Source organism: Theobroma umbraticum, unplaced genomic scaffold (assembly GCF_002168275.2).
Source record: "Theobroma umbraticum cultivar Fairchild unplaced genomic scaffold, ASM216827v3 scaffold_56.0, whole genome shotgun sequence".
Lineage (NCBI taxonomy): Eukaryota > Viridiplantae > Streptophyta > Magnoliopsida > Malvales > Malvaceae > Theobroma > Theobroma umbraticum.
The window spans coordinates 12,501,674-12,515,357 of record NW_018397256.1 but is presented as its reverse complement, the minus strand read 5'-3'; the positions used below and the strand labels follow the sequence as shown (position 1 = coordinate 12,515,357).

Below are 13,684 nucleotides of genomic sequence, written 5' to 3'. Positions count from 1 at the left end.
AATGAAAAATTTCATCAAAAATATTTTTTTATTTTGTACTGAATTGAACCCAATTTTGAAAAAAAAAAAAGTTTGGTCATGTGGTATTGGAAATTGGTCGTTTTTGCTTATTTTGGTAACTTCAAAAATTGGGAAAATAAATGGGTTTTCTAACATAACTCCAAAACATAAAGGATCTTGTTTGACCAAAAAAAAAAAAGAAATATCTTGAATAATTAAAAGAGTGAATAACATGGCATCTTATGTTGGAACCTAGTTATTTCTCATCAGTTACCTATTAACAACAACTTGCAACCTTTTTTTATAGAGAATTTGATAAGGACTTTCTCTCTATTCATTTATTTATATTTTGGAAATAGCTCTTTTTTTAACCCAATATCAGATTTATTTTTTATAGGATTTTGATAGTTTTCATAATTTATAATAAAAAAAATGAAAGGGATAATAAGCTCTTAATTTAATTTCCTTTTCTATCTAAAAAGAAAAAAATAATCCTTAAATTCAAGAGAGAGAGACATTGGGCTTTCGCCTGCTTACCATCCAAGCGGGCCGAAAAAGCCCAAACTTCACAAGTCGATTGGGTTTTAACAGGACAGGGTGGGTCCTGCTTGAAATGTACAATTATGAAAATCGGACGGCCAATAACGTTAGATTCTAGTGGGTCCAAATAGATCAACGGTCCTGATCCGTCAAACTTCTAGCAGCGGCTTTTTTTGGTGTCGGCACATGATTATATGCGAGCCAGCCAAGCGATTACAAGGAATCCGAACAAAGCCGCGACCACACCAGATCCCTATTCGGTTATTCCCATTCTTTCTTGGTTGCTTTCCTCTCCTCACGCGAATCTAATAGGCAGGAGCTGTTACACACGAAACCAAACAAAGAAGAAGAATTTTTCGCAGAGAGAGAGAGAAAGAAATAGAAATTTGTTATTGTTAATTGTTGCTTTTTGGGAGAATTGAGAGAGAAAGAGGAAGATGAAGATCACGTCGTTATTGGTGTTGAAGTGCAATCCGGAAGGATCCGATCCGATAATACTAGCGAACACAACCGATGTGAGCCATTTCGGTTACTTCCAAAGGTCTAGCGTCAAGGAGTTTATAGTGTTTGTGTCTCGAACCGTCGCCAAACGTACCCCTCCCGGTCAGCGCCAGTCCGTCCAGCACGAAGGTCCGTCCCGTTTTTTTTTTCCAATTATTCTCCTTCCGGTTCAACCCGATTGAGTTTTTCAATTTTGTTCTGTTAATTATGAATATCTTGGCTTTTATATTACTAAGACCGTGTTTGGATCTTTTGTATTGGATTGTGAATTTTTCGATCTGTTCTGCGAGGAAATTTTGATGTTTAAAAAAGTGATTTTAGTAGTAAAAGAAATCATAATTCGAATGTGTTTTTTGCGAGTAATGAAGGTTTGACCTTAGATGTATATGTGATCTGTTAGTTTTGTGAATTTCGTAACTTTTCTAGGTTTGAGAATATGATTTTAGTTGATTTTGATGAGAATATGAGAATTATGATTGTAATTTGTTGCTTGGTGATGTAATTTTAGAGTACAAGGTACATGCTTACAACAGAAATGGGCTTTGTGCCTTGGCATTTATGGATGATCACTATCCAGTTCGAAGTGCTTTTTCGCTTCTCAACCAGGTATAGGAACAAAGTGCAACTCCATTTTCTCTGTCTCATATTTTGCTTTATGCTTCAGTGTCATCTAATCTTGTGGACTGCAATATCTGGTGTTTTGCATTGCTTGTATGACTACAATTTAAAGGGTCTCGCTTCTTGTGTTAGTCCCGGGTTTCAAGAAATTATACAAAAGTATCACTGACAGTAAATTTTCTTTTAAACACTGTTAGTTTTTTGTGGATGTTCACTAGTAATGCACTCATGTTTGTGCTTGTTGCTTGGCACATGTGTTGGATATGGTTATCCTTTTCATGTTGTGGATAGATAGATAGATAGAGGTTCTGTTGCCCTTTTCTTTGCATCTGGTAGTGATAACTAGATGGATAGGTGGATGAAGATATTGTATTTATGTATGCATTAAGATTGTAAGATGATGTCAAGAGTCTGTGGCTTACATACGATCACATCGGGTATGTATCTATTTTTCCTTGTTCTTCGCTTTGATTTTCAGAAGCTTATCTGTTAGCTAGTATCTTGTTTAGTTTCTTTGATAAATTTCAAAGCATAATCTTTGGCAGGTTCTAGATGAATATCAGAAAAATTTTGGGGATTCATGGAGGACTGTGCAAGCTGATAGCACTCAACCTTGGCCCTATTTGAATGAAGCTTTGACCAAATTTCAGGTATCTGTTTTCTTTCTCTTACATGTCAGCTGTAGTTTTAATTCAGGATGTGGAGTTATACTTTCTTAGAAGCTATTTTTAAAGGATATGCACTGGAGCTATAGAGGAGTTATATTTGAAAAGCCTTTTTGAACACACTTTTTTTCATCTTCAGGACCCTGCAGAGGCAGATAAATTATTGAAAATTCAGAGGGAGTTGGATGAAACTAAAATCATCCTGGTAAGTATTTCGCCGTTGCTGTTGCATAGATTTGATGATTTTGTGTGCTTTCCCTTGAGCTTTGAGCTATTATACCATGCAATCTTCACCTTAGAATTATCATTTTGTTGATGATTCATACTTTTTTTGACTGTTGATTGTGTAACATACAACACACATGATTTAGATTGAAATTGTTTTTGATTTAATATTGTGATACACTGATAACTTTTCATAGAAGGATTTGTTTATAATAGCAAACTAGTTAAGGTCATAATTGATGTTGTGTAACTATGAGTGATGTTGTGGTAACTAATTTAGTGTTTTTTTGGTGGGATGATAGGAGTACAATTTGCAAGTCTATTGGTTTGTTAAATTGTTCCTGTTTCATATTCTGTTGTCACAGAGTTGACTGGAAAGTGCCAAAATGAGTTTGAGCTATAGTTACAGCCTAGTTGTCATTGTGGGGAGAAATATGTTATGAAATACTCAAGTTTTTGTCATGTCAACTGCCAAGTGGCTATTAAGAAAAGAGACGTAGGTTTTTTGTTACTGCCAACTGAAGTAAATTCAGTTTCCATTCTTTGCATATGGTTTGTGCAAATTCGTTCATACTTGCAAATATTGCTAATGGCTGGCAGTAATTCCTTGTGGAATTGATTACAGATATATCAACAGATTGTGTCATTGTTTGATACGTTTGGCAATTGGCACATGAAGCAGCTAACGCTGTGTGTTCAATTTCACTTCGTTCTTCAACTTGAGGATTTTTAACGAATATTGGCTAGCTGATGATTTAAATAGCAACCTATGTTAGTTATGCCGAATTCATTCCTTGTATTTTCTTCATGTCTAGTACTTTTCTGTTAAAGTTTGCTGTTTAAAAGTGTAACCTGTAGATGAAATGTTGAAGAATTATTATGTTTGTGTCAGAATTTGATTGATTATTTTTTCTTCTTGCATTCATAGAAATCATTATTTCTTTGATGCAGCATAAAACTATTGACAGTGTGCTTGCAAGAGGTGAGAGGCTGGACAGTTTAGTTGAGAAGAGTTCGGATCTGAGTGCGGCATCTCAGGTACATGTGCAAGACTTCATGTAATCCCATATGCATTCACCAATATACATATGCATATAGCCGTACTTTGGAAGGCCCATGTTTCTTTCCTTTTTTTCACGTTTATTAATAGTTGTCTAGTTTAGTGTTAGTTTTACTTTGTCCTGATCCCCCTTTTTGTTTTTCTGTGATAGACTTTTTGTTGTCTTCACTACACTGTAAATTGATATCATTATGCTAGTCAGCATACCCATATTGTTTCTTTAAATGGTGGGCTTGTGACAATTATACCCTTATCCCCGATGGAGTGTAATTTTTGAAATCCATTTTATTTCACCGAGTAATCATCATCCATACTCGATCGAACAACCATATATTGTTGCTGACATCAGACCTAATTTTGATGTATTGAAACAGATGTTCTACAAGCAGGCTAAGAAAACCAATCAATGTTGTACCATACTTTAAACTTGTGGTGAAAGCGGCTGTGCTGTGACGGCATTCACTTGTTCTAGCGTCTGAAGCTGATGTATGACAAGATGGTGACTGTAACTTGTTTATATGGTTTTATCAATTGATTGTTTGAGAGAATTCCGTGGCTTTCTCTTTCTGGTATGAAGAGGGAAGGGAAACCAAAATGTTTACAAGAAGATTTTCCTATTATAAATATTTTTATTACTTGTACGACTCTCTTCCGACATATAGTAGATTTCATTTCTTGGTTTTTCTGGATGTATGCAGTCCTTCTGTTATGATAATAGTATACTTTATCTTTGGCCTGTTTGCTCAAGTCTGTTTCTTCTGTTCCATCCATCTTTATTGCTAATAGATTGACCCTTCGAAGGTCCAATGCTTGCTGTGTGCGGATCAGGTGACATTTTTGCTTCGCTCAGGCCTTGCGTACACGAACAAACACATCATTCTGAAAGCATTAAGTCACGGGTCACATTTCCCGAAATGTTTTATCTTATACAATTATGTCATTTTAATCAGTGAAATTTACAGGGTCCAAAATGATGGATATTGTACAAATGGTTCGAGAGATTACATCATTAAATACGGTCTAAATCACCATAGATTGAGCACGGGTGGAGAAAAGTGCACTTGTGTAATATCTCGGAAGTAGATGAGGTTGAATCAGATGGGCATATGAATGTATTTTCTACTAGAAATTTCGCCTGTCATAAATGCAAAAATGGTTTCAGCGAGGAGGGAAGCTTAATCCTGACTCCCGATTGCTTTATTTGATATAACGACAAGCATGCTGTCACATCGGAGAAGGGACGAGACTCAAGACTGCACCCTGATATGCAACTGTTCATCATTGGATTCCAACAAAGTCGATTAATTATAGCGTACAAGTCTTATAATCCTTCCCTCATGCTTCACCCTACACACCAAGCCAAACTTGCATACAGCTATAAGATGAGTTCACACACTCTATTCTTTACATGTAACAAAGACAAAGATGGGAATCGACTGCAGGCCCTATGCTACAAACTGGGTTTTGATCCAATGCTTTATTTGCATATTTATACTAAACCATAAGGTTGTCATATTCATACTGAGTCCTACTTTCCAAAAATGGATTTGATCCACCATATTCCTTTGGTGTCCTTGGGGGTCTCCTCTCCTTCTGGTGGAGTATCACTTTGTGGGGTCTTGTGCAGTGTGCTCACATCATAGCCCTGATCTTTGGCCTTCTGCACCAGCTGATTGTAGATTTCATCATCCATATGTGTCTGCCTGCATAAAATCTACAACAAAACAACCAAAATTTTTCCAAGACAACCAATCAATGCTCGCAGCAATTATTTCTCGAGCTATGTTAAGGAATTACAATTATCCCAATAGAAACAGTCAGTTGATTTCTTGTCCTACATTAGCACTTTCTCCTCTCAATTTTTTCTCCTCTATAATTGAGTAGAATCTATCCTAAGAATTCAGGTTAATATGCTAGCATCCTCTATAATTCCAGCTGACATTCCTGTATGCACTCAGACTATGTCTGGGTTTAAACTGTTAAAACTTTTAAAAGAGATTGAGAGAATAAAAGATATACCCAGAGATACTTCCTGCTAGGCTGACCAATGAGAGCATACTGATAATCATCATCAATGTACAAAACCCAGTAATCCCCAACAACAGGAATGATGGGCAAGAATGGAGGAACATAGAATTTGACTTTCAGCTTTGCCTCATCACTCTTGGGATCAGCCTTGTAGGCAGTGCCTTCTATAGACCCTCTTTTGCCATCAGTGAAAGTCTCATTAAGCACATGGACAGTTCCATCTTCATTCAGAGTGTAGGTAGCCCTCGTGTTCACCCCACTCCTAGGCTGAAACCTCGACGGGAATGAAGCAATCTCGTACCACCTTCCCATGTATCTGTTGATGTCCAAATTCTTTACCACTTCCATTGCTTTCTGGGACATTGTTCCAGGTTCCTGTTTTAGATCGCGAGAGAGGAGAGATTTTGGTTGGGGTTTAATACGGGTTCGTAATCTGCTTTTTGATGATTCTTGATAAGGTAATATAAGAAAAAATGTTCGGTGCAATGGAGATTCTCAAGTGAGACGTGGAGGACTAAGGGCCTTGCATGTGTACTTATGTCTGGTTGTAACCACCAGATGCACATGGAAGCTTCTAGGCCGTCCCATCTATGGGAAGTGCGAACAGGTTTGGGTCATGTTGAGATTGCTAAGAAGCAAACTTAAGGAGGAAGAAAAGGACGTAGAATAGTCAAATTAGTCGATTTCAGCTAATGTTCACCTCAGGAGAGAGGAAAGATTTTGATGGTATTTTCCATCTAGCAACAGATAGCTGCATTCTTTGGGCTTTTACAGGACTCAATCAAATAGTACAAAGTAGCAAGTAGAACTGTCCATGCACCATACATAACAATCCATGCCCAGGCTTGTAAGGTCTTGCTGAAGCTCAATTAGAAGCCCAAGCATTCAATATTTGATGCAGCTTGGATGCCCATGGGGGACTGTGGTTATTCGAGTGGGCCTGGACCAAGTCCTGCCGAAATGGCTGCAGTACAGTTGATTGAAGGACTTAGATTGTTTCTTAGTGGCTATGGGGCTATCCTATCTTAACAGAAAAGGCAAGTGCCAAAATGCCATTGTTTGAAAGAATACTGCAAATGGAATCATGTCTAACAAATGATACTGATATCTGTAACTCTTCCAAGGCTGGGTTTATTTCTCAACAAAGTTAAAAGAGAAAGAAAACAAAAGCTGATCCACACCCCTATCTGAGCGTAATCATTCCAGCTTTTTTTTTTTTATTGCTACTTACCTTTTAGGACCAAGATTATCAGTAACTGATTCCTACTTCCCAAAGTTGGATTTGATCCATCAAATGCCTTTGGTGTCCTCGGGGCTAGTTTTATCTTCCTCTGGTGGAGGGTCAGTTTGTCGTGTCTTCTGCAGCTTGCTAGCATCATACCCCCCACCTTCAGCCTTCTGTACCAACTGGTTGTATATCTCATCATCAAGATGATTCTGCCTGCATAATATCTACAAAAGCAACACAACAAAACATAACTGAAGAGAATCAAATACTCAAAGTGAAATCCAGCTCATTGGCCCGACACCCTTTTTCAGGAAATGCTACTATAAAATCTTTTATTGCATAAACATACTAGTATATACACAGATTTGAGAGAGTGTCATAAAGGTATACCCAAAGGTACTGCCTGCTAGGCTGGCCAACCAAAGCATACTTGTAATCATCACTAATGTATAAAACCCAATAATCCCCAATAACTGGAATAATGGGCAAGAAAGGAGGCACATAGAATTTCACTTTGAGCTTGGCCTCATTGCTGCAGGGGTTTGCCTTGTGGGCACTGCCCTCGATGTATGCTCTCTTGCCGCCAGACCAAGTCTCATTGAGCACATTCACAGTTCCATCTTCATTTAAACTGTACGTAGGCCTTGTGTTCATCCCATCTTTGGGCTGAAATCTTGATGGGAATGAAGCTATCTCATACCATCTTCCCATGTACCTTTTGATATTGAGTTTCTTCACCGCTTGCATTGCCCAATTTGTTACAAATACCACAGATTTTGGTCAGGTTTTTGGGAGGTTTCAATAAAGAGAGATACTCCTGGTGCAGTGGAGAGCCTTAAATTAGACGTGGAAGAGTAACTATCTTAACATGTGTATGCTTTGAATGGTTAAACAAATCAAACCGCCAGATTTCTTCTGGGAGCCTTTGACTCTGTTTAAGGGAACAGTTATAGTCTTACAATTTTTAGTCTAGATCAAAATAGCATTCCAAAGTTAAAGGTAGATTTCAATAACAAATCAAGGAAGTGAGACACAATAGGACCTTGGTGTTTGATTTCAGGACTAGTGAGACTTTCTTGATTGCGGGCTAGGTCGACAGGACATTGATATTTGCTTACAAGCTGCAAGACAAGCTAGACTTTCTCTAGGAGCATATGACCAAGTCAGGTCAAAAGAAAATATGAATGGCTTGATTGAGAGTCTGCAATAATTCAAAATTGATAAAGAACTTTCATGATGATTGCCCACTAATCTCCTTTGAACAGTGAATGATGGGTCCTTTAACAAAGACAAGATGTGTTAATCATGTATAATGTGTTGCATTTAGTTTTCATTTCATTGGATGGAAAGAAATGAAGGTTGGCAGGCCAACTGAGATTTTCTTTTACCGTTGAACAACTACTGTCAAGTAAATAGGTTGGTCCCTGGGGCAATGTAGTCTTCAATATTTTTGGCGCATCTCAGTCAGAAATTAATGCTAGTAGATGTTATGATATTCATGTAAATAAACTGAAAGCAGCATTGTTCTTTGGTTTGATAATTGATTAACATCTAACCTCTATAAATGGTAATGAACCCCCCAAGTTGAAGCTCTTGAAGACAAGAAAGTTGAATTGATATCACATCCAACTAAAAGAAACTCTATTATTGAATTTTAGCATACTGAAAACAGATAGTAGTAGGAGTAATATTTATTGTTCCTGCCAAACTTCAAAGTTTCTCTCTGTTATTTAGCTGGAAAAAGAAATTGTGTCTTATATTGGGTTTGAAGTATCATAAAAACAGATAGCCTACCATGATTAATCTTCTTGTTTTTGGTCACTTGAACCTAATATTGAATACCACCTAGCTGTCCTTAAGAAAAACCAACAATTACAAAAAATGTTGATGCCAGAGAATTGATCTGACAATCTAGATATTGGCAAAGGGCAGGTTCTATCTTTTCTCTGGAAGCTGTAAGCACATGCATTATTTTTCTTGGACCCTAGCTAGTGTCTCTCATGGCCATGGGGTCAATTCTAGTTCTATCTCTTTTGATGTCAACGCTGAAACTACCAACATTTTTTCTGTTTTTGATAATTAAGCTTGCCAACTTCTCTAAATAGTGGGGATTCATGTCTCCAAGATGTTGCATTTGCTCTAGGATTAGAGAGTCACACTTTTCAAGGTCCATCTATTGAGTAAGCGTTTTGTACATTAAGTCTGACTGGGAAATACTGATAATAATTTGATTGTTTGGAATCAAGGCCCCTCCCTACCACAACAACCTTATCCCAGGAGTTTTTAACCCCCTATTTTAATTTAGAAATTGGCATCCTGCTCTTCTTGGCCTTACCTGAATTATAACATGTTTGGTATTTTCTAGTGTCTGTTCTTTTATGATCTGGTTGATGCTTATTCAAGACAATTTTCTCCGGTCACCTGCTAATCTGCTATTTCTAGTCTCGGCTGGCAGTTGTCAGTTAGCTGACAACTTAGTGCTATTCAACTCAAAAAGGTTTAGCGCACTTCATGGTCCATAACCATCCATGTACACAGAATCTAGAACTGATCTTTTTTAACTTCTACCTTTCCCCAACTGTTCTAACTTACAAAAGATGTAACCCATGTGAAGGCTGAAGGCAAGGAAGTAGCAGCCCAGAACCGGCACTCTACTTCTTGTGAGATAATGGCTTCCAGCCTATCTCTTTTCTTTCTATTCCTCATTACTTTTTCTGCAACACTAACAACTCCAGCCAATTCATTACCAACCTTTTTCCCTGGAGCTACCTATCAATCTTTAATCAAACAAGCCAAGACTCCAAAACCAAAGCTTCCATTCAAGGCTCACTACTTCCCTCAGACTTTAGATCACTTCACGTTCCAGCCCAAGAGCTCCAAACTTTTCTACCAAAAGTACCTAATCAACAGTCATTACTGGCACAAAGGCGCTCCTATCTTTGTCTACACTGGAAATGAAGGAGATATTGAGTGGTTTGCTGCTAACACCGGGTTCATGCTTGACATTGCTCCCAAGTTCAAAGCTCTACTTGTCTTCATCGAAGTAACGTTTGCAAAATCACTTCCTCGGGATTCCATAATCTTAGTTTTAAAAGAAAAAAGTTATTTGGGAGTAACTCACAGCATTAAAAATAGTTTCTTGGTGTTCTTGAAAACACAGAAAATACCCTGGTCTATTGTAACTCCGTGGGTGTTTTCCCAAAACCGAAAACATATCCTAAAACCCATGTCTTTCTCAAAAACACTATCTTTGCTTTTGTAACTCATAGTATTTTTGTTGGGATTTTTCAGCATAGATTTTATGGGGAGTCAATGCCATTTGGGAAGGAATCGTACAAGTCAGCGAAAACGTTGGGATTCTTGAATTCACAGCAAGCCTTGGCTGATTTTGCAGTTTTGATAAGGAACTTGAAGCAGAATCTGTCATCTGAAGCATCCCCTGTCGTGGTCTTTGGTGGGTCTTATGGAGGAAGTAAGTTCAACAGAAACCACCCCATATAGCCTTTCATTTTCTTAGTCTTTTTCAAGATGTTATGGCTATGATGTATGGATTAAAGAGAGCATTTCTATCTTTCATATTGGTAGCAATTAGCAAAGAACATCCTTTTGCTTCTAGTTGAGTCGCACTTGTTTATCATAGTAAAGAATTTCAAGGAACATCTTTTATCAGTGAAACATCTATTGGTAACTGGTGTGAACGTGGGATACTGGTATACTGGTACTTGACGTGAATTGATCAGAAAAATGGTTATATTGCTGTTTCTTTTTACTGTTTCTATGATCTCCTGTCATTAATGAAAATTTTCTCTCTTTCTGCAGTGCTGGCAGCGTGGTTTAGACTTAAATACCCTCATATAGCAATTGGTGCATTGGCTTCTTCAGCCCCTATATTACAGTTTGATAAGATAATTCCATGGTCAAGCTTCTATGATGCTGTTTCTCAGGATTTCAAGGTCTATCTTTAGTTCTCACATAGAGATGAATCTGTGCTTGAACTATAAATTTCTTTCTGTTCTTCAATTCTCCTCTGTAACTAACATGGGCATTCAGGATGTAAGCTGGAATTGCTATGAAGTGATAAAGGGGAGCTGGGAAGAACTGGAGGCAATGTCAACTCAGAAAGAAGCCTTGGCCGAACTAAGCAAAGCTTTCAGAACCTGCAAGTGAGTCATGAAAACAGGATTGTACTCAGTAAATTGGTTTCTGGAGTTTAATTCTGATCCTTAGATTGTTTTAAAAGTGGCTTGATTATGCAATGGGTAAGCCTTCATTTGTAGGAATAATTCCCCCGCCCAAGGGAAGAAGGTATCAGATCTATGCAGTTAGTAAACGTTCCAAGAAGGAATTATATGATAATGAAGCAATTTAGGTGTAATGAGACCACTAATGGGAGGTGGAGGTCAACAGAGTCAAGAATTAGCACAGCCAAGATTAGGCAGTTAAAAGTTGAGGGTTTAATAAGAAGAGTTGCTCTTCGGGGTCCTGCTTTGATTTAGTCCTGAAATCCAAATAAGCCTGCTGAAAATTTTTCTTAAGTACTCTGGGGACATTGTGGATCAACTTTCATTGGTACAATTGTGCATGAAGTTCAGTTTTTCCATAAAAATTCTTCTTACCTTCAGCCAAGCTAATGACCAGCAATTTCAACCATGTTTAACATTTCTCATGCCTTGAAGCAATTCATATGATGTATTTTACTTCCTGAAAATTAATTATATTTCTTTCTTCAAAGTTCAGGAGCCTTCATTCAACTGCTTCTGCTCGAGATTGGCTATGGACTGCGTTTGTTTACACAGCCATGGTTAATTATCCAACTGAAGCAAATTTCCTGAAGCCATTACCTGCTTATCCTGTGCAGGAGGTAAGACTTGTGTAAATGAGCTGGTTTGTTGCAAGCTCTAAGTTTGAACATTTTCGAAGGTCTGTTCTTGATTTTTTCTTTTGGCATTTAACATTTTTTTACATGCAGATGTGCAAGATAATTGATAAATTTCCATCAGGAGCAGCAAAGCTTGGTCGCAGTTTTGCAGCTGCGAGCTTATACTACAACTATTCTCGTGCAGAAAATTGCTTTGAGATAGAACATGAAGTTGATACACATGGCCTTCATGGTTGGGACTGGCAGGTAAACATTTTGTTTGGTATCTAATACAAAATGTACCAATTTCAAAGCTTATTAAGTTGATTGGAGACAGATGTAACTGGACCTATTGAGGAATTGATCATAAAGCTGACATGGTCACAACATTTGCAGTATTCCTGTAGTCCGTTGTTGATCCAAAATTTGTCCGGAATTTAGCGCTTGCTACTACCTTTTCTATGTAGTTATATTTCAGATCGCATCAGTGTACATGTTGGAGCCTGCTGATGATTGATGAGCTTTAATTAATCTAGTTCTTTGTGATCACTAATTTATGGAAGTAGTTTCAAACTATGTCAAATATTCAATATCTGTTTAGGAATAATATAACAGTTTAACTAGAGTTTGATTACTCACCCCTAATGCATTGTAGCATAAATGATTATGCAGACATGCACAGAGATGGTTATACCAATGACTTGCTCTAAAGAGAGCATGTTTCCTCCATCTGGCTTTGATTATGAAGAGTTTGCAGAACAATGCCAAATGAAATATGGAGTTTTGCCTCGGCCACACTGGATCACAACTGAATTTGGTGGCGAAGTAAGTTTCTTTTACCTTGTTTCTCCTTCTTAATTCCTTCTATTTAAAAATACCATTTTCGAGAAGATGCAGATAAAGAACTTACTGTCTCTTGCCTGTGCAGAGAATTCATAAAGTATTGAAGAGATTTGGTAGCAATATCATATTTTCCAATGGAAAGCAGGATCCATGGAGCAGAGGAGGGTAAGTCGTTCTCTTTTAAATCCTTTCTTTCTTTCTGATTCAGTAAAACAGATCAGATGCTGACTACCAGGTGACCATACATACTGTTCCTTTAGCTTCTTAGATTACGATTTTTGTCATAAAGAAACTGATACATGATTTGAATCATACAGCGTGCTGAAAAATATATCTGCCAGCATCATTGCTCTTGTCACAGAAAAGGGTATGTGAATTATGACAAAATATTTCTGTCCTACATTGTTCTTTTGACACATTTGTCAATGTTATGAACTTTAAGAAACGCTCTCATTCTTCCTTCTTAGGAGCTCACCATGTTGATTTCCGGTCCGCAACAAAAGATGACCCTGACTGGCTTGTTGAACAGAGGAGGCAAGAAGTTGAGATCATCCAAAAGTGGTTAAATGAGTACTATGCAGATGTCAGGCATGCATAATAAATTGATGATAGAAGTTTTGATGTAAAACCTTGGTTAATTGCATCAATCAATGTTTTGAAGCTCTCCTTCCCAGAAGCTGTATGTGTCATCTAAATTGCAGAAATGCTCATCTCATTTTAAGCTCATGAAGAATTCAGGCAATTCATGTCTCCAAGCCATGTCCACTCAATCTTATGAAAAACCTTGTAAAACTATTGCATTCCAACCTTTCCAGGATCGAGGGTTGACTAGAAGTATTGCTAATTGTAGTTAACAGCTGTGAGCTATGTGCCATGGCCTTCCTGGGGCCTGATGGCACCGACACAAGTGAGTGTTGGCTGTTCCCTTCTACTCTCTCCCAACCTCCATCCCGTCATTCCCCAAAAGCTTCATAATTTGCTAGAAAGAGACTATGATTATCAAGGACAATGTGAAACTGAAGACATCTATCTTAACACATTAACTTTGTCTGCAAATTTTATTGAGAGAAAACGGATATGACCCTTCTCTCATCAAACTAATTGTTACTATGATACAC

At 37.7% G+C, this 13,684-nt stretch overlaps 3 protein-coding genes and 1 pseudogene across 3 annotated transcripts; 2 read left to right on the top strand and 2 right to left on the bottom strand.

The window, feature by feature from the left end:
• The first annotated feature begins 763 nt into the window (after positions 1-763).
• Positions 764-4,298, top strand: YKT61 (SNARE-like superfamily protein). The gene is made up of 6 exons (XM_021420678.2): positions 764-1,170; positions 1,550-1,647; positions 2,205-2,309; positions 2,464-2,529; positions 3,501-3,587; positions 3,984-4,298. Exons 1-6 carry the CDS (start codon positions 978-980, stop codon positions 4,032-4,034), a joined length of 600 nt encoding a protein of 199 aa, XP_021276353.1. The 5' UTR covers positions 764-977; the 3' UTR covers positions 4,035-4,298.
• A 357-nt stretch (positions 4,299-4,655) lies between these two features.
• Positions 4,656-6,211, bottom strand: TIL (temperature-induced lipocalin). Its single transcript, XM_021420679.2, has 2 exons — positions 5,629-6,211; positions 4,656-5,323 (listed from the first exon to the last, which is right to left on the bottom strand). Exons 1-2 carry the CDS (start codon positions 5,998-6,000, stop codon positions 5,138-5,140), a joined length of 558 nt encoding a protein of 185 aa, XP_021276354.1. The 5' UTR covers positions 6,001-6,211; the 3' UTR covers positions 4,656-5,137.
• Positions 6,212-6,900: 689 nt separating this feature from the next.
• Positions 6,901-7,612, bottom strand: LOC110410627 (temperature-induced lipocalin-1-like; annotated as a pseudogene).
• A 1,534-nt stretch (positions 7,613-9,146) lies between these two features.
• Positions 9,147-13,583, top strand: LOC110410626 (alpha/beta-Hydrolases superfamily protein). The gene is made up of 10 exons (XM_021420416.2): positions 9,147-9,908; positions 10,157-10,337; positions 10,685-10,818; positions 10,916-11,028; positions 11,603-11,726; positions 11,835-11,990; positions 12,396-12,548; positions 12,652-12,731; positions 12,884-12,933; positions 13,034-13,583. Exons 1-10 carry the CDS (start codon positions 9,534-9,536, stop codon positions 13,162-13,164), a joined length of 1,497 nt encoding a protein of 498 aa, XP_021276091.1. The 5' UTR covers positions 9,147-9,533; the 3' UTR covers positions 13,165-13,583.
• Positions 13,584-13,684: the final 101 nt, after the last annotated feature.

Coding starts and splice junctions, on each gene's coding strand:
- YKT61 (XM_021420678.2), top strand. CDS start 978: ATGAAGATCACGTCGTTATTGGTGTTGAAGTGCAATCCGGAAGGATCC. Junction 2,530..3,500: donor ATGAAACTAAAATCATCCTG/GTAAGTATTTCG, acceptor TCTTTGATGCAG/CATAAAACTATTGACAGTGT. Junction 3,588..3,983: donor ATCTGAGTGCGGCATCTCAG/GTACATGTGCAA, acceptor GTATTGAAACAG/ATGTTCTACAAGCAGGCTAA.
- TIL (XM_021420679.2), bottom strand. CDS start 6,000: ATGTCCCAGAAAGCAATGGAAGTGGTAAAGAATTTGGACATCAACAGA. Junction 5,324..5,628: donor CTAGCAGGAAGTATCTCTGG/GTATATCTTTTA, acceptor GTTTTGTTGTAG/ATTTTATGCAGGCAGACACA.
- LOC110410626 (XM_021420416.2), top strand. CDS start 9,534: ATGGCTTCCAGCCTATCTCTTTTCTTTCTATTCCTCATTACTTTTTCT. Junction 10,819..10,915: donor CTGTTTCTCAGGATTTCAAG/GTCTATCTTTAG, acceptor ATGGGCATTCAG/GATGTAAGCTGGAATTGCTA. Junction 12,934..13,033: donor TGCTCTTGTCACAGAAAAGG/GTATGTGAATTA, acceptor CTTCCTTCTTAG/GAGCTCACCATGTTGATTTC.